Raw genomic sequence first — 20,147 nt, 5'->3', positions numbered from 1 at the left:
TTGGTTAATTATCTAGTCATCTGAATGACTTGCTTACCTTACACAACAATTCTCGAGGTTAGAGCGAACATACGATACTTGTCTCGAAAAGGAAGTGGACTATTTGTGCGTTTTCCTGAATGACTACTAAGGGAAATCCATTACTAATCTGATTTAAGTACGTCCCAAATGTTGGGCTATCGTATGTTCGCTAGAAATAGAAAGGATGTGAGGCAAGTTTGGGTATTAAGCAATAAACTCGTCCGATATAACGACAAGGCCACGGAGAATGGGAAAGGTTCTGCATCAATTAGGCATCACAGTTGGATTTGCTCTTGGGCATGAGGTGGTAGTGTAGTAACAACTAATTAACATATACTTTGTGATTGTCAAGAGATTGATCGTACCCAAAACGGTTATTGACAACTTCGATATCTTATTTTGTGCCAAATCCATTCCAATTGCTTGAAAATGAAATGGGACAATAGCATATTTCGGCACAGCCCATTTTACCCCTACAAATAGAGATAGAGAAAAAAACTGTTCCATTCATGTACCATACTTCAACGGAAGTGATTTTTGGATTGCCTTCCTTAGAGTAGGGAAAGAGAAGACAAGCCATTAAGGATGGAAAATTAATGAAGTGTGTAATTAGTAAGGGTTTCTTGTAACGTCTTTTTCTCAGCAACATGAAATGTGGTGCTGGCATAATACAGTAAGTACATCCACTCTCACTCTCACAGATGCGCTCGTGGAGTCCAAATGAATAATGCGCTACGTTCAGAGCTTGTATAAATATTAGGACTTTGTTCAAGCAAACATTAAATTCAGAATAGATGTTGAAGTAGTGCCAGTGAAGCTAATAGGTCAATTCTAATTAGGTCTAAATATGTGTCAAATCTTACCACATTATTGTCCTTAGTGATCATTTCTTTCTTTTCTCTTATCTTATATTCTTATCATTGTCATCCTTTTATTTTTTGCTCTATTTTACTACATAATGTGTCTACTACAGAGTCCACATCAAGGTACTTCTACTTCTTCAGGCTCCTTTTTGGATTCTCAATGTCATTGCCCAATGCCTTTAACCATTAAAAAGCGAAAATTGAATACGGGAGCAAACCCATTGGCAAAAATGTGTACAAGAGAACTCGTGCATTCATAAACCTGTAACCAGGAGACGTATCAGTGATATCATAACTACTTAAACGGAAAACAAATCTGGTCGTTGATTCGAGACCTTTCTTCATTGTAGGAAGTATCCATTGTCCCTTTCCTGGTATGGTTTGATACACCAAATAAAGCATTAACTATTATGAAATGAGTTGTTGCTATGAATCAAATGTTCAACTAAGTTGTCAACGACGGAGTATTGAATGTTTAAGAGTTGTTATTATCCACCTACAGTATTCAAGCATAGGTACAAATGTGTTTACAATAACAACGCCAAAGGTGAAAGCTCAAAACTTGATTGTGGTTATCAATCAACAAATATATCGTAAACATTACTTCTAAATTCCAGCTGGTTTATGAAAATAAACATTTCATGAAAGAAAATATAATAATGTATTGTGATGACATCAATTTGAGGCTCATGAAGTCGATGTTAATAGAGATTCCCAAACTGAAGTGGTGTATTACTGAGTCAATTACCGAGCCAGTGTATCCTCATGCGGCCGACTGAATCTGGTGAATGTTATACCACGAATTTTAGGGAAGAACTGACAATATTTGAGTCTCATCCTAAATTGTCGCAAAACTAACAAGATTTAATCAGCGACGCCCCAACCGTTGTAATCTTAAAAGTTGCTTCAACGCTGCGAGATATATTCCCCTGAGATATTCATGCGAAAATGGAGATCAATTCTCTACAGCACAGGAATCTTCTCAAGGCCATGTGATTCATGGTAATATATTGTCTCAAATAACAACTCGGGCCAAGCATGATGCCAGACTGTTAAATAGTCTGAAATATGTGCTTTGACTTTAATGATACTTCTTTGGAAATGCTCAATCTCTAAGTCAATATGTCTGTCACAAGAGCATACTTGCCAATAAAATGATCTCATCCGTACATTGAATGCCAAATATATCTGTCTTTAGAAGAAAAAACATAAAATCAACAATGCAGCACCACAAGCTTAATACATGAAGCAATCAACCACTTAACTGCTGCAGGCAAATGTGTTTTTCTTGGAGACAAGGCTTGGCATACCACGGTTTTTCGGTCTTTCCAATAGACTACACAGACTGGCACTTTTGTGTCTTGCTGCTGATGAACAAAATAATCTCTTGACCCTTGGACTCTGTAGCATATCAGAAACGATGGTATAACCTAATTGCTTTTTATTTACCATGACTAGTGTCAACGCTCAATTTTTTCTTGAGTGGGACAAATGCGACCCAGTTGATAATATGATAACCATCACAAGATTCTATTTTCAACTGAATGAAGGCATTGTAATTTCTAATTAGCGCAAGGACAGTCTCCTTTAGATTAAACCCTCTAGATTCGAACCTTGGACGAAAAATCGACTTCTTGTCTTGGACTGCATTTCCAGTTTTTATCAGAACCACATCTGGACAGTGATCAGCCGTTTCATGATAAGGAAGCGAGGAAAAAACTTTTTTGTTGATTCAAGTGAGTATATCATCAGTTAAGTAACTTTGGTGACTTTTGGATGAATGCTCGAGTTCTTCTCTCAATGGTTGTGTGCTCTTGTAATCAGTTTTCGCTACCTTAAAGCACTGTGATGAGGACAAAGAGACGTCGATGATGAGAAGAACAGATGTTCAATTACTGTTATTCTTGAATGGCAATTACGTGCATTTACTTTCAAATCCAGGGATGTAAAAACAAATACATTGCATCGCAGAAAAATTGTTTTAATATTCAGACCGTTTCGCATTACACCCCATCTCTGTACACCTCTTGGGCAAAGGCGTCTTCACCATTGGGACACTAAATAATCATTATTGACATTTGAGCTTGAACATAGAGATTGAAGCAACGAGGTACCACAAATTATTCTCTAGTCCTCTTCTTTTTTTGCTGCAACATAAGTGGAGTCTTGCTAACTATCCAGCAAGCTCCGTTTCGTGTGGTCTTCTGGTGAAATCTCCTCTGAACTTTCAATCTCTTTGAGGGACCTTTTCATGGTGTCAGCTCAGAAGAAAACCCCCACACACATACCTTTCCTTGAACAACTTGTCCCCTGGCGTCTTCAATCTTCAGTGCTGCATGCAGTGGTAGGTCTATGAAAGCACGAGATACACTTGTGCAGTAGAGAGGTCTGGTGAATGAGCTCTGGTGAGTTCGTGGTCTTTGCTCCACCTTGGAATTGCTCAGTACTGAGTCACAACCTCTCATTCCTCTACGCAAGTACGTACACAGTACGTTCGTAGCCGGGCCAAGGTTGGTGGAAACTTTTTAATTGAAAAACGAGACACGAGGATCGCATTTTAATTCTTCTTAAAAGGCTCGCAATTTTTAAAAAATAACGGAGACAGTCTGCTCTCATATTTTACCGTGGGGACAAAGGGCCCGATGTTTGGGGCAACATTGTCAATTTAAAGTTTAAAACCTCTTGCATGGGTTTTGATCCAGATACTGAGGTGTTCAAATTGATTTTGTTAAATAGTGCACGGTTTCGTTTAAGAAGACAGTCTCTTCTCAGCGTCTTTCATGAATCCTACCAAGTTTGAAATGGCTGAGAACGACTGATGATAGAAAAGTTTCCGTGCAAGCACCATTGATCATGAGTGTGTCATATCTAGTTTGGACATTCCAAAGGAATTGATACGAGAGTTGGAATTGCTTACGGATTTGTTGCCCACATTTCGGACAGTGCAATGGAGCAAAGCCGTTTGTCCAGCTAATACGGTCACGTTTAGGCTGGTCCCCTTCTCATCAAAAAATGGCTCGGGTAGCAATTCGTCCTCTGGAGATTGAAGCGAGTCACTTTGGAACACATCTCTTTTCAACTGTTGCTTGAAGGCGGAGAATTTCGGAGTCCCATGGGCACCATGACGAAAATGTCGTCCACAGCCTAGAAATGTAAAATAACCCATTTGTAATACCACAGCGGGGTGACTTTTATGGAACATTCGAAATTTGTCATCAGCAATGAAGTTCCCTTTTATTCGAATTTAAAAAAAAAAAAAAAGAAGCGGGATCACACAGGTTTCAAGGTTTTCCATCAGGGAACTGCCGCTGTAGAAGTCATTAGGAAAGTTAGAAATTATACAACACTGCCAAAGTGTTCTCTCTCTCTCTCTTTCACGGTTGTCGTAAAGTTAGTTTCCTTTTCAAGTTCCTTCTCGGTCTCGAGTTTTTTCCTTAAACCCGTGTCAGGAGTGATCCCTTTTAATTTTCCGCAACCTTCACCCACATTCTTGGCTCAGCCCCCCTTCTACAAGTCCAATCTTTCAATTTTACCATGCTAAACCATCCCTTTAAATCCTTTATAATGACTTTACACGTGAAAGGTCTTCTTTTCATATCATCCCCACTATGGTGACACGAATCTATCTGGAGAGACCTTAGATATCAGAGCTCTTGTTGAACCCTTTTGGCTTGGAACAAGATTTCCCCTCAAAAAATCCACCATTCCACTGGGCGGAGCAAAGGCGGGAGGAGGGAGGACAGATTTCATTCTCAACGGAAAGTGAGGACGGCATGATGGCGCGAGTTATTGTAACCAGGAAGATGTTCACAACAGACAAGGAATGTTCTCTCACGAGGACAGGTTCAGCCGCTTTTTCTGTACGGTTTTCCTCGTGGTACTACACAACAGGCAGATTAGCTCCAAGTTTGTTCTTCCCTTGGTCTAGTTGCTCTGCATCATATTAGACACGGACCTCGAAAACCATTTCCACCTATTTTCATTATGGAAATGAAGCACCCCCTCTGGTTTTGAAACTGGTTCAATCGTAATTGTGCTGCTGGTATTCTAGAGTTTCCCTTCCGTATTGATCCAAGGGCTGACTTCGTAATGAGATCATTTTTTTCTGGACTAGTTCAAGCTTCAATTTCTTTCCCCTTTGTGTTCGCTGTTCGAACGATCCCAGGTCTATTGTGGAAGTAACATGTCTTGTGTAGTACTGGGCACTCGTGTATTCTTCCAGTGAAAGTGATGCCACCTAATGAAGTCAGCTCACATCTCGATCCTCAAGGTGTCTGACACATCATCATTACGGAATAAGGTCCTCCAACCTTTCCGGGAACAGAATGGCTTTTGGGATAGACCCAAGTCCGAAAGCCAAGCCAGTTATGGACACAGCCCAATGGGGAAACAAATATTATTCTTTTCCAAAGGATGAGACAACGGAAACTCGACTAGCACCATCAAGGACGCATCCCGATTCTGTGGAACGACCCAACCATCTTACCCGTTACTCTCTACCGTCCATTCTTCGGATATTGTACCTATGTATAGTATGTACGTACTAGTATGTACATACTAGGTGCGTGTGCGTAGCTTTGGACAGGCGAATGGCCTTTTCGTTTTGAAATTATCTCAAATCTCGTGGGCTCAACCGCTTGAGGGGGGGGAGAGGGGGGGCCGGGGGAAGCTGGTTGCCATAACTTCTGGTCCTCGTATGTCTACCAGAAGGGCGCAAGGTTCAATCCAGGAAGTGAGAAAGAGTTAGGAGTGACAGGTCTTTCAAATCAGATCCTTGAGGTCCCTTCTACTGCCTGCCTGTGTGGTGCTTGTCTGCGAGCTTCCTGTACTACATAGTATGCCCGTTGCAAAAGGGTGCCACTCGTCGGGGTTTTCGCCGAGTCGACTTACGTTACGCGACAACGAGAAGAAATATACCAGGAAAACGTAATCGCATCTACCTTCAGTGCAGTGGCTATAAGGTGGATGGAAACTGGGCTAAGAAAAGTCCTTGAGAAGTTGAGAATGGTAGCTCATCACTTCTGTGGGGTCCAATTCGGAGGGAAAAGACGCATCTTGGTAATGTGGCCTATCGCATTCAGATATCACTTTCCTGTGTTATTATTTCTTATAGATATGGTACAGACTTGCAATTCCCTTGGCTGGTGTAAGGAGTGTGCGTCGATTGCACATTATAGCATCAATTTAAGGGTGTTTTCAAGGAATCATGGTCTCTTTATCTGGAGAGTTTATGACCACACTTTAAGATCTCATCAGTGTAAGTTACGTTACCTTAACTTTCCGTTTATTATGGTGGCTGCTACGAGCCCCGTTCCTTTGGCGCTCTTGGCTTGTGTCCTTGACTTGAAAAGACGAATAATATGTGATGTGAGCCCAAGCAGATTTCCTCTATGACGTGACCGTTTTTGTGAGGATATCCTTGGGCTCCCTTTGAATTGCCCCAAAATGTGTTTCATACTTATGCAAATAGTAAATACCCCGAGTAAAATGAGAACCAGGCTTTATGGTTGGCACAATCTTTGCTTTTCTTGTGCGTCTGGCCGTGTTCTCATTCTTCTTTGAGAAGGGGTTCCAAACGAGAGGAGCGGCTGCCATACTCTACATACATGTATAAAGTATATAATAGGAAGACAGGCAGTTGGAACAGAAGTGGAGTGTTGGCCAAGAGGGCCTCTTTTGTCTGTCAGTGAACATATCCGCATGAATGAATGTCTTCATTGAAGGTCCAAACTATTGTCCAAAATCTTCTTCATTCTAAGTTCTGATGGAGTCTCTTTTTGCCACTTTACGTGTACATTAATCAAAGACCAGCGGGTGGGAAAATGCAAAATATGACGGCTGATCGCGATCTATGAATGCCATTTGGCTCTGGCAAGTCTTAAAAAACACCTGGACCTGACGGGTATCAAAGGAGGAGTAATATCCCTTCCGTGCATTCCGCCACAGAAGCTGAGCCCATTTATGAAAACAGTTTTTTTCTACTGCCGTGAAAGATATTGGAAGCGTGATTTTATCAAGATTCCTATACCAGATTGCCCTCGATCCGCTTAATGATGCAGTACCATTCCAGAGCCTAGGGTCTCTATTTGCTCTGCGGCAGCGATATTTCTGGAACGCCAAACTTTCGCGAATGGTTTCAATAGTGGTCTCATAAGAATTATTGCATTGAAATGCAAGACCGGAAATTACTTGCAACTGGCCTCCTTACCACGTTTGTGGCCTCTGTCTTCACTTCGTCAAGTTATAAGGGACTGAACAGGGTACACACAACTGAAGCAGGAGGAGGGTCGCCTACGTTAGAAATCCCTAGTCTCAAATGCCGGTTTCCGAGTAAAAAAAAACGTGATTCCAGGAACTGTATCCAACATGAAGGAAGTTGCAGCTTTAAAGGTTACTGGGGAGTTGGCCAGAGTCACACTCCTGCCCTAAGGCTAATTCTCTCAGGATGTTTGCTTCCAAGCCTAGTACGGGCACACGCGGTTACGAGACTTAAGGCGGGCCAAGCTGAATGTCCTCATTGGTACTTGCGCGTGTGTGCGAAACCGAGTCGTACTTCGGTTGCCAAAGATCTAGATTTCCAGATTTACAAGTAGATTGCTTCTTAAAATTGCAAATGGATGGGAAAGGAAACGGACGGGATCTCCGCTCATAACTTGGAAAGTTAGAAGTTAGCTGGAGAGATTCGCTTCCTTTGATCAAACCATTTATTTTTTATGCCATGGGCCGCACCACCCAGCTGCCTAGGATCTGGTTTCCAAGCGTGGAAATTGTACAATTTATCGCTCCCAAGTGTACAAGTTAAACTTGGGAGCCAAGTGGGCCCGGCCCGTCCAGCCAATTCGAATGGCAACCACCTTTATTTTTCATTCTTTGCTTATATGTAATATGGCCAAGGTGACTTAATCTATTTTGAGCCCTCAGCATTCAAACGAGTTACTTATGTACGTATACTTTGATCATCGTAATTACAAGAGGTCTGTCTTCCTAACCCATATAATACAAGGAAACCAAGAGGCACAAATGGAGTGTTGGATCGGTTGTGGTCATTGTGGTGAATCGATGCCCTTGGGTTAAATGATTTAGAAGCTGAAGAGTCGAGTCCATTACGATCGTTTGACGAACTTTTGGCCCTGCGGAGATAAACAAAACAGGGCACAATTCTCATTCTTATTTGACTGCTTCAGAATACAAGTGTCACAAGTGACCTTAGAAATAAAAATCTCGAAATAAAATTCTGTTCTAATACAACTTAACATTATCATGATTCATGAAACTCATATTTTTGTACTAAATTAGGTATTGTGCAATTGAAAATACGTAGTGTGCGAGATCAAATGATAATTATAGCTTGTCACTTTTTTGACGTCAAAAACATTTGGTCAAAAATACCGCCTCAAAAGTAATCGATGCAAGCAAGCTACGATTATTTGGCAACCGACGGATATTGTTTACAGCGCATAGCAATTATAACTAAATGCCACGGTGGAGCTTGATTTAAATCAATCTCTATGTTGCTCAGAAGCTGAGTGTATTACATTTTAAAGACCCTTCAAGAAGCAACTCATCGTTATATTGATATCAGTCTCAAAATGCTCTTATTGAATAAATTTCGTCTTCAAGATATGAGAAATAAATAGGTCAAATTATCTAGGCTTTCTAAACCTTCTTTTCTGATCTACAAACAGTCGTATCTTACAAGAATAGCTTAATTTATTCAATCATGAATTCATTTATGAACGGGTCATAAAATTCATTAACATTTTCACCCAGTGCGGGAGCGAAAACGCCATTAGTTCCTTTGCAAGAAGGTCCATTACGTTGTTTTATTGGTTGCTTCCGGACAAGATATTTAGATTTATCAGATATAGACTCGTAAAACACCAGATTTCTTATTGTTGAGCAAGTATTGGATAGCCAAAGACCTAATTACCTCCCCCCCCCCTCTTCCAGGCCAAAAAGCAAAAATAACCATAGGACCGTAACCACGCAAAAACCTGGCAAAATTTGCCTCAATCTTGAGCTCTGAATATCTTGGAACAACTTAGCCACAAAAAGTGTATCAAAGTTGTTGGCTAAGTGGGGAGGGTTCTTTTGACATGTTTGAGGAAACCAAGATGCTCATTAGCAGTTTCAGCCATGAAGTTTTTGAAATTTGCCCAGAAGATACCTCGAGTTCTTGATCTTAAGAAAGTTGGAAAACCATTTTCCACGTGCTATTCTGCATTGGTTGCTTTCAAAGACGGCTCTACGATATTCATATTGTGTTGGTTACTACCAGAACCTAGTGAGCATTAAAAAAGTAGTTCCCTATGGTTCATTGGACGGTCAGTAAGAATGAACCGTCATCATTGGAACAAAGTTACCTCCAAGACCTGAAAAACTTGTACGATATAATTGTACGTCCTTTTATAGGTATTATGGGAATCTGACCGTCCGAGCTGTAAGCCTTTTTCATATTCTTTGGAATCAAGATAATATTGGCCTAAAGATTCTCTCAAGTCAAGGTCACAAGTCGCGTCGCACATTCTCCAGGCCTCAAAAATCCGGGTTCTTGAGGGATTTGTAACAGTTCCACAGAGACCTCATTTACGGCCGTTGTATAGATTCTCTCACACCGTTTTTCGCCCTATAGGGCAGTCAGTGTTTTTGGCTGTGCTCGGTTTTCTACCTTATCATGAACCAGAAGTCGGCCATCGTGTGCCATTTCGACTCCATGAGCAAGCTAGAAGTGTTCGTATATACGGATATAACGGCTGGTTGTCCTGTCCTTCACAAGGCTGACACAGAATTCTCCCAAATTGGATTCGTTAGCTCCTTTAATCGGCCTAAACTGCCTCTCATGAAAGTTTCTGCCAATTTTCGTGTCAAAACTTTTGTTTCAGGCCTAAGCGAGTGAAAGTGTAGGGTGGAGCAACAGAGTTTGTTCGTGAGAGAGAGAGAGAGAGAGAGAGAGAAACAGCCTCACAATGTATGAGCCCCCTCTGTAACAGGTTCTCTTCTCCGTTGCTAAAATTTGACTTCAGATCTGGAAGAGCAAAGATGGGCACCAACCCTGGCATGGTGTAGTGGTTCAATGTAAGTTGTGGCACCTATAAACTGGAATTGAGTTCAGTTTTTTTTATGTTCATAATGAAATGTTTAAATCCAAAGCTCGATATTCGAGGCAAAAAAATGATGCATTTCACCAATGTAGCCTTAACAGCCAAAAGGTGCACAATGTACGTAATGTCCCAACCAGTAAAAGATTGGTCTTTGCTTAGTACGTGTGTATAGCTTTTGGTAATGATTGTGACGGTAGAAAAGACTTAGTATTTTGACACTTTCTTTCCTTTGCATAGTTTCCTGCTTCTGGCAAAGTCATCGGGCTACGGGGTTATGAATGATGCCCACCTTTACTAAGAGAATCGGCTTACTCTAACAAATTCCACTCAAATCCTTTCCCATCAACAGAGTTAGCCTCGTGCTGCCTCTGGTTAAGCTCATGGGTGAGCACCAAAATTTGACTTTGTCAGTGTTGCTGCATTGACTACTTCCAGAATTCATCTATATTTCCAAATTACTTAGATGGAACATGCACCTTTCACAGAAATGAAGTGGGTTCACTCAAAAGAAACGTAATCATGCCCTTCCACTTCAGAGCATCCATCCAAGAAAGTTTTCGCAAGCAAACTACTGGCAAAGTCGATAGGACTTTTATTCATTGGCTGAAATATGAAACTCCGACCAATAATGATGCCTGTTCCCCCTCACTATTTTGAATGGGCCAATAGATTCATGGCATTGGTACAGGTGAAGGGGGATCGGACGTAATTGAATTTCAAAGCCTTGAGAAGCGCCCTAAAGAAACAGGAACGTGGAGTTGTACAGGGAGAGCGATTCCCACTCATATTATTCCCTTTCCCCTCTTTGCCTTCCCTCTCCATTACAACTTACGACATGGCCCTCTATTGATATACAAATATTGGTCATGATTTATTATGGTCATCGTTCCTTTGCTTGGAATCCAAACACGTACGCCTTGGTCTTATGATTAACCTGAATCTTTTGTCAGTGCTTTTCGTCGGGGAGGTTCATGTTCCACTCGTTGAATTATGACAGATGAATACGACTTTTCGAATGAGCGTGGGTAGCAATGACCATTCTTGTCTTCGACCCATAACCAACAATTCGCTGTCATTTCAAGACCAATCATTAATATTTCTGACCCGAAACGAGGTTCTCGCACACTGGTTATTTCAGCCTCGAAATACACAAAGTCGTCGATGGCAAAGTCAAGCAAAGGATCTATGCACTGATACCATCTTGGACCAAAGCCTCCTTTTTAATGGACGTACACCTAACTGAACATGTCTTCAATGGCTCACATGCAGTGAGTGGAATGTCTCGGCAAACAAAGCCCATGTATGTGTGCGGTGCTTTTTCACTTCCCTTCTTGAGGTAAGCGACAATACAACATTTATAGCCCGTAAAATGATAAAAAATGATTAAACGGTAGCCTGAACCTGACAGAAATTCGTGAGTAATTGTGAATAGTGGCCCCGATTGATCCAAGCGAATGGTTTTTTGGTCGTGAATAAATATTCAATGTGGACCCTAGAAGGCCTAGAATCAGAGGCTAACCAATCAAGGGGAGCCTTTCTTCGATCAAGGGTCCACAACAATACGATTATGCCGCTCATCAAGCTAGTTGTAGCACTGTTTGTGTAACTGGATGAACGAGGTATACAGATATATAATCAAGGACATAATAAATACAAGCCACGAAGAAAAACGAATCTTATCTATTGAATCAAGGCATGAGTTTCATACGACGAGATATCATTACACAAGCCATTGACTCACAATGGGTCACGCCAAATTGGCCCACAAAAGACTCCCAATGCCGACGACCAAAGTGGAACGGCGGCCCGAATTACCTTTCCAAGGATACAGGCCATAAAAACAACCTTCACGGATTTTGTGGAACGATTACTTATCCCCTTGGGTTGGTGAATGAACTCTTTCCAAGCCCCATTCTTGACCACTATTGATATCGCTACTTACACGAGGACAACAAAGAGCAAACAAGACTGCATGACCTCATCAACATTTATGTTTAATTGCATGAACCTCGAAGTTCTTGAGCGCAAACTCAGATTGTCTGGATAATTAGTGTTCCCCACGAAAATCAAGGTGCACGCGTGGCTCATTGTTTCAGGATCTTGAACAATTACTTAATGAAGGTGTCCTGGATTTGATCATTGTACAGTTGGTCTTCGACTGTCCCCTTCACTTTCGTCCAAGGCAAGCAGCCACGTGTCTTGCTCGATGCATAAGGGATTTCTCCTGGTGGCAGTCCTGCATCGGATGGTCATGTTGCACATAATATTCGAACCAAGACTTCTAACGTTAACGTTCGAAATGAAACTGCTCCTAGATCTCAGGATTAAATGCTAATTGTGTTGCGGCACATTCACTATGCAATATAAACAATACGTAGTACACTCAAGTATGTGGAGGGAACAACACTTCCTGGTAGCGGAGAGGAATTTCGTGTGTGAGAACCGTTCCACCTCAGTGGCTCATAAAGAGTGCTGGCCGTTGTGCTACTTACGAGTACTTCCCCAATTGCAGCCCTGGCCAAAAATGCTGAATTAATGCTAAGGGATCAAACTACCCCTAGACAAGTGGTGTATTTGGGATAGTGTTGGTAACACTAGAAATGACTTTGATGAGGTAAAATGGCCATTGAAAAAACGCCTCCTATTCACTCAAAATGAGGGTTAGAGCACAAAAGACAAAAGCCAGTTGGGCGTACTTTAATTCGAACTTCAGGTTCAAGGACGACCTCAAGGTCTTGCGCAATCGAATCCTAAAAGTAGTTGGAAAACTATTTGGCGCTCTACTTCTGTATATAGAGCCTTTATTTACGAACTCGTCGTTGGTTAGGAATTTTCTGAAATTCTTTGATAAGATTTAAGGGTAAGAGACAAATGTGCGCAAACTAATACGAACAACTGATTTTGGATCTCTTCCCGAGTTATGATCAAGTGAATCCTGGCGGTATACGAATCCCAAGTTATTTTGAAGAGCTCAGCTCATCCCGTAAAACCTGGGCTCTTTTTCTCCTCATGTGTCCTCCTTCCACTTGACATTGGGCTCTCGACCCGTTCGTCGGAAAGTTTTCGTTAAGTTTGGTTCTTTCAAGCTTTTTTTTATCCTTCCTACAACAACGCATAAGAGAGTGAGGAGAGCGAGTGACTGGCTTCTTAAAAGGGCGGCCATCTGCCGGTCTCTGTTAATGGCAACGATTGTAAACAAAAACCGTTTCCATTGGCCAGGTCTTTGGCTCAAAGGCATGTATTTACTGTGCCATGTGAGTTTCAAATTGGACCCTTAATGTGTCAGCACAGCAGCTCTTGATTTCTAGTTCATGACCACGACGCTCTTCACAGAATCAGCAGGAAACCATGAACTCCAATGCAATGTGGATCTTTGTATTATGTTTGTGTGGACCCACTCGCTCTCTGACCAGATGACCAGGGAACCCTGTCCTTTGGGAGGCACAAACCTTCTGGAAAAATACCCTGAGGTCCTAGGGGTTTGGAACTTTTTCTGTATTTGGAACGGGAGAAATCTCGGCCCAAGATACTGGAAATATGGTATATTGTCCATCAACGCTGAGCTCCAACTGGAGAGATAATGAAAACCAAGCCACATCAACAGACTGGGCAAATGGATGGACCGTAAAAAGTTGACAGAACTGAAGCTCGACTAAGCTCTAATCTGAAGCTTCTTTTCCCGTGGACAGGGAGGGACAGGATCGAACTTCATAGAGTAGATAGGCATCAGGTCGTTGAATCCTTTGTTCCAAAAGATGGAGCCCTAGGCATAGTAAGGGTATACTGTACGTACATACGGTAGGCTCAAAATGGCTCAAATAACCGCAACTTGGGCTTCCGTCCAGGCACGGAGATTCCATACGAACAACTTGGCTTTTATTACCTTGTTGTAGCATAAATTGCCGTTACTGTGAAGTCCCAAAAGTAGGTTAGGGGTGAAATTGAATTGGCGTGCCAGAAACACACACATATACACACAAATACAGTATACGCGCCCATCCACCGGTCTTAAGTTCGCTCTTCTCCCTCCCCTTTCTTCCTTCCTTCCTTCCCTCCTTCCTTCCCTCCCTTCTTCTTCAGTCATTTTCTTTACAAGAGTGTAATTCGGAACTTAGGATGTGATGGTACCATCACCATTTGTGTACTCTCTATTCACCATTGTTCGTTCCATTTGAAATCTCTGCACACTGCATCGAACCCAGGAACTGGCGAAAACTAGCGGACCTAAGAATTGTCCATTCGACCAAACATCCATCCATCTGCTGTACGGCCAAGGCGGTCGTTCCATTTGAAATCTCTGCACACTGCATCGAACCCAGGAACTGGCGAAAACTAGCGGACCTAAGAATTGTCCATTCGACCAAACATCCATCCATCCACCCATTCGGCCATCCATCCGACCATCCATCCCAGACCGTCTCTTGCTCCTATTCCCAAGATGGCATAACCAAAGAGACAGTGAATGGCCGCTCTCTTCACCACCCTAAAGGAAACGAACAAGACAAATTTGCTAAGAGATAAGAAATTCTTTTTATGGACTTTTATGGATATTGTTGTCGCTTCTCTCGTTTCGTGCCCCTTTTTCAAAGCCACCAAACATAAATGTCGAAGTAGAACGTCAAGCTAAAGGAAACGATCGAGCACAAAACAATGGAACTACGTACGTACTACGTTGAGGACGGGAATGAGCTCGAGAAAGAGGATGCCAAATTCGAGGGCCATTGAAGACCATGCTTGTGTCGTCTTGACACTCGAGGATTCGTTTTTCTTGTTGACAGCATGTCTCCTTGAATTTGTTTGCCAAATAACGATTTGCCAATAATTCTTTTAACCAGACAACAAAGTGTCAACCGAGTGAAAGTCAATGTTGTCAAAGGAACGAACAAATATCGGGATATGAAACGGACTTGTTGGCAGTCTCAAACAACGTGATACTAATAAATACGACTTGAAAGCCAGGAATCAACGGAGTGGAAACCTCTTGAAAGCGCTTTGTACTGATGAGGGAACACGGACAGAGGATCATATTCGTAATGCATACATACTCGTTCTGGTGGTTGGAGGGCAGTGCAGCAACAATCGTGAAGAAGATTATATTTTGAAATATGTATACTGTTTGCATATATTAGCTTAGCTAGTGGGTCCACAAGCGACTCACAAGGAAGCTAGCTTGAGCTGCTTATTGCGAGATCCGCCCTAAATTGAGGTATGTATGCATCAAATGAAAATTACAGTCCATCGGCACGCGTCCTGTCCAGTGGAAAATTGAAACCCAATTATGCACGAGTGGAGCAAAGCATGTCAAACTATGTACAATGCATACTGTTGCTTTCGATAAAGAAATGCCAATGCTCCCGCAATCTGGATCGCAGTCACACTTACAATTTATGCCTGTCAACCTTCGCCAAGGTCAGTATGAACAATCTTCAAGGCCGCTCCGAATTTCAATGGAAAACAGCCCATTCATCTCTCAACCCGGGATTGCACTCGGGCACTGTGGGAATGTCTCAACTCATCTTCATCATTCCTGGGATATGTATGGCTATCCAGGGTATACGCCTTTCGCACTCTGAGCACTAATTTATGAAGCAAATGAGGTTCAACAGATTCGTGCCATAAATCACCCGAGAGGCCGAAGACAAGAATCATGGGCGCACACCCACGTGCCTTCTTCCAGCTTTGGAAGCTCTAGTACTTAAGCCGATGAGGCCTTACTCCGTACAACGGGTAATTGGAACGGAAATAGACCCTTCTACCCTCAACAAACAACTGTCAGTAAGATGATCCGTGTCAATGGCCCTCGTGATTTTCCTCATGTTCTTGCCAAACGACAGGACTGGCATAAATTGCGGGTTAAGAGGGGATTCCTCACTCAACGTACCTAAGCCTTGCTTAGAAGACGTGACATCTTGGCCGAGTCCAATATTCTGGACTGGAATTTGTATAGAGGACAAGCACTTTTCTGGCAACAGAAACAAGGGAGAAGAGAATCCCCTTCCCCCCTTCCCCCCCAAAAAGTTATTCAGTTGGACTTTGTGTACTGTGCAACAAAAGGCTTTTCACTTATTTTGTTGTTAGCTGCAGATTGTGATTGCATAGTGAAGAAACCAAAGGCTCCAGGTTTGCTTCTTGACACAGCTTAATACTAGCTTGTCCCTTCCTGTATATTGACAAGAAAAAACGATCCCCTTCAAAATGGAGATTTCAGCACGTTCGCTCCACACTCGCTCCAACCCTTTCCCCCTCTTTGCCATGCTTGTGTTTCAAAGAGACACTCGTTGTGCATTGGGGTACTCGAGAAAACTGTCGCTACTGTTTCGAACACTACCAAGTTGTAGACTTTCAAGACTCCATTACACTGTTGAGCTTGCCTTGGGTCGCCTGGTCTTCCTGGGAGACTCCGGAGTCCCATCTGCTGACAGTAACCTCTTTTGGAATCTTGCTTTACAGGGTTGGCTCAATAATGATTGGCTTGAAAGACGTGTCGAACTGTTTCACTGTATCTGACCTAATCAGATCAGATCTCACACGAAGCCTCATCGATTTGCTTGTTCCCGGAATGTGAGTGACAAAGAAGGCTTGAATTGTCAATATTTTTTCTGCCTGGCTGTCAAATAAACCGTCCGGTTTGTTTGGAAAAGGAAGCGCTAAGGGTAAGTTGGATCCATTATGATTGTTATCAAATTTATTTATCAATATTAGAAGTCTTTAGACTTTTAGTTAATTATAAACCGCCTTTATTATGGACAGGGCGTAGACGGAGTTTTAAACATTCTGGCCACTCTGTAAGAACCCAGTCTTTGAACTTACCCCACACTCAAGGAACTCTCTTCCCCTCTCATTTTTACTGCCACCGAACTGATAACCAATGGCGAGGACAACAAAGATTAAGTACATCTTGTATGACTCTCCAATCGGTTATAAAACCAGCCAACTTGGCACATACTATTTTCCTCTCCTCCCTCTTTGGATTTCAGAAGGTAATCTCTCCTGAAATTTCTTAGAAAGAGCCACGTGTCACTTTTACGCGAAATTTTTCAGATCAAATTCAACACCCGAGCATCAACTCAAGAGACCTCGAGTGTGCCAGAAGTTGAATTGGCAACCGATCAGGCTCAACCATAGTTAGAGACCTTTAAATTGGGTCAAACACGGTATGGAATACTTGCCTTGAACTTCCTATGGGAAAGATACCCCCATCGGTCTGTTCGTTGTGGAAACCACACGTTTTATCAACGCTCAGCTCACAGCGGTCCTGGATAACGCAAACTGCTGGAGAGGGAAATTCAATTTGAGCCCTCACAAAGAGACATGTTTTTGCGGGGCTTAGCGTTATTCGCCTTCTCAGCCAGGGTTCCCTACCTGGGCAAAAAACTGACGTCCCATGAAGTAACAATTCCCCTGAGCTCTCGATTAGTATGCCACAAGTATTCGCCATTCAATTAACTGGTATCAGACTCGATATCTTTGTATCCTTGGGGCAAGAAGTGCCAATTCATTTTGTCACTGCGTGAGTCAAACACACCCACCCATATTTGTACAAGTGAAAGAAATAGAAGCAACGTCAGTTTGAGACAGCCAAATCGAATTTATTTTTTGAAGTAAAAGCTATAAATTGCAATGCATGTGGCATTAACCCTTGGACAATTTGGCTTTTACATGTCGTTCATTCAATTTGCATTGGAAATCAAGTTGAAAGAAGTTAGACGCTTTTGGTTCCAAAATACGAAATCGTCGCCTTAATCCGCAATATAACAAATAAAAAGGGGTTGGTGTTGGAAAAATAAGTGAGAGCTTTTCAAAACTTGTGCGCAATGTGGAAAGTTATTGACTTTCCCGTCCCGTTGTTTCTAAAGTCATTTATGTCTTGGTGGCCCTATGGAAACCCAATGGATTTTCATACAATACCCAGTCGCCGTCTACAAGACTCACTCATTCCAATGACAAAAGTGATTGGAACGTGACAAGCAAATTATCGAAAGCTTTCTCGTTCCTTTAGAGACCCTGGCATACATTTTGTTTATGTGACTCTGCAAACGGTAATGCTTTCACAACAAAACAAGAGCACTCTTTGCTAATTTTACGACTTCATTCTTTTACCAGCACGTATTAAGGATGTGCAGAGAAACTACTGTATGAGTAACCACGATTGGAGAACCCTTTCTTTCCATCGTAGTGATTATTATGTAACAATATGGAGCTTATAACGAACTATTTCAAGCTCCGATCCGTTCTTTTTCCGTCAGATGAAGGGTTCTGTACCCACAGATGAGAAATTACGGTGGGTTTTGTTTTCCAACCTTTGAACGAGTTCCTTGCACGACAAAGTGACAAAAGTAAATCGAAATCACGACAAAAAGTGCACACAAAAGGCCACATGGTCCTAAGAAAGGCAGGCGAACGCAATCGGCCCTCAAAAGCCCACCAAAGTTGCAAAGAACGCAATCTACACGGCTAACCAACACACATTTTCGGTCACACTGACTAAAAGTTCGAGATGTCGAAACTGGAAAGCCGAAAACATCAGATTACCATCCCACTTATTGGTCGTTGGGTAATAAAAATAATATTGCCCTGATACCCGAGGCTTTACTTTTTGCACTCAGGCCTGTGTTTTTCTTTTTTTAAACGAAGATAAGTTGTTTTTAAGGGCTGGGAGAGTCTTATCTGTGCATTTTCGAGCTCAGAAAGGGCCTCGGATGGCGTTTGGGATTAATTCGCCTGACGTTCAACTGAAAAGGACACCCCAGATCCCCAGGAAGGTTCGTGTTCTATTCATGTAAATGAGATGTTTCTCCTACTGCACTTTGCACTTGTTTACGCACCTGTCCATTTTCTTTGCTTTGAACTTGTCCAATGAAGACCTCCTCACCTCATATATCTCTCTATGCGAATACGAAGCGTCAAAAGCGTGCAAATGTCTTGACTACGGTACACCAATAAGTTCGGTGCAAAATGAATCCAAGGGCGCCAAGTTGCCAAACCTTCATCTGCCAAGTCATTAAAAGTGCTTTGAGTTCCGAATGAGAGTGGTTTGTTGACTCGCTCCCGCGGTGGAGCTCGAGGAGTTCTCTATTTGAGTCATGGCAAGGACCCATTTGTCACATTTCTCTGATAAATTTTGATTTAAACACGTTTGAACTTCGTGTGGTAGGTGTTGGTGTGCCTTCGGGCGGATGATTTATAGTTGTCCGGGGTTTACCTTGTACGGCGTACACGGCCACCCTATATAGTGGATGGAGCCTTGTTGAACTACTTGTACAGTACAGTTCGAACCTAGAGAACCCCTTCTCCAAGCAGCGAAGGAAGGCTATTCCGTCTCACCCAACCTGGAAACAAAGGCAAAGGAAGAAACTCACCCAAATGAGCCAATAACGTCACCAGGAACAGAACCCTCATTGTCTTGATGGTTTCAGCACGTCAATTAGGGCCTCGTGCCTCGTCTGGAAGTGAAAACGTGAGAGAAAGGTTAATTTTAAGCAGCACTAGGCCTGAGTGAAGGGTTCGGGTTCATTTCCACTTGAAGCTGGTAGTGGCTGGCAGGTTGACTGGCATTGTTAGTACAACTAACTGCTCAAGTTGCCATGAAATATTGGCTCCGGAAGCTTTCAAGTCGACCTTCTAAGTCTTTCATTTCTCAGCTGCTTCACGTGGCATTTTAAAATGTGCAGAGAGAAGATCTCAAGAGTTGGATCATGTTGAAAAGGCATCTTCTATCATTGTCGACAAGCACCCCGGGAGTTACTCGAAGCCTGCTCCTTCTGCTCTGTACGAGGTCCATGCAATTTCCTTTACATCGTTTCTTCTTTCCCTGTTATCTGCCCTCCACTACCGACTACCAGGTATAACAGCCACTACTTGGAACGTTTCAGTTCCCGGAACACTTGGCTTGAAACGGGAGGAATGAGTATCCTGTCAGTGTCGCCACTAAAGCTTTTATTTCTACATTCATCACCGTATGCCCCCTGAATGGCATGAATGGTTGAAGACTTAGCCCTCTGGTTTTTGTACTTATTCTGGTTCTAAGGTGTGATAGCATCATACCCTGGGAGGTAAAGAATTAGTATTTCACTTGTTCCTAATTCATAAGCAGACTTTTTTTCTCAGACAAGAATATCAAATTGATGCAAAAACCGTTTCTTAGATATTGTATTTCTCCCAT

General features: G+C 42.3%; 1 protein-coding gene and 1 long non-coding RNA gene across 2 annotated transcripts in view; one reads left to right on the top strand and one right to left on the bottom strand.

Moving 5' to 3' along the window:
• Positions 1 to 20,147, bottom strand: part of LOC131888500 (hemicentin-2-like) — a 56,036-nt gene that overhangs the window by 13,112 nt on the left and 22,777 nt on the right. The window contains exons 2-3 of the mRNA XM_059237374.1: positions 19,345 to 19,428; positions 3,802 to 4,028 (exon numbers count right to left, since the gene is read on the bottom strand). Of these exons, the coding sequence (XP_059093357.1) occupies positions 3,802 to 4,028; positions 19,345 to 19,384 (267 nt within the window). The 5' untranslated portion in view covers positions 19,385 to 19,428. The remainder of the gene's footprint in view (positions 1 to 3,801; positions 4,029 to 19,344; positions 19,429 to 20,147) is intronic.
• LOC131888507 (uncharacterized) lies at positions 18,511 to 18,954 on the top strand. Its single transcript, XR_009374113.1, has 3 exons — positions 18,511 to 18,539; positions 18,620 to 18,747; positions 18,848 to 18,954. It is a non-coding gene; the product is annotated as an uncharacterized LOC131888507 (long non-coding RNA).

The sequence above is a fragment of the Tigriopus californicus genome, chromosome 10 (genome assembly GCF_007210705.1).
Source record: "Tigriopus californicus strain San Diego chromosome 10, Tcal_SD_v2.1, whole genome shotgun sequence".
Classification (NCBI taxonomy): Eukaryota; Metazoa; Arthropoda; class Copepoda; order Harpacticoida; family Harpacticidae; genus Tigriopus; species Tigriopus californicus.
This window is presented reverse-complemented; position numbering and strand designations above follow the sequence as displayed.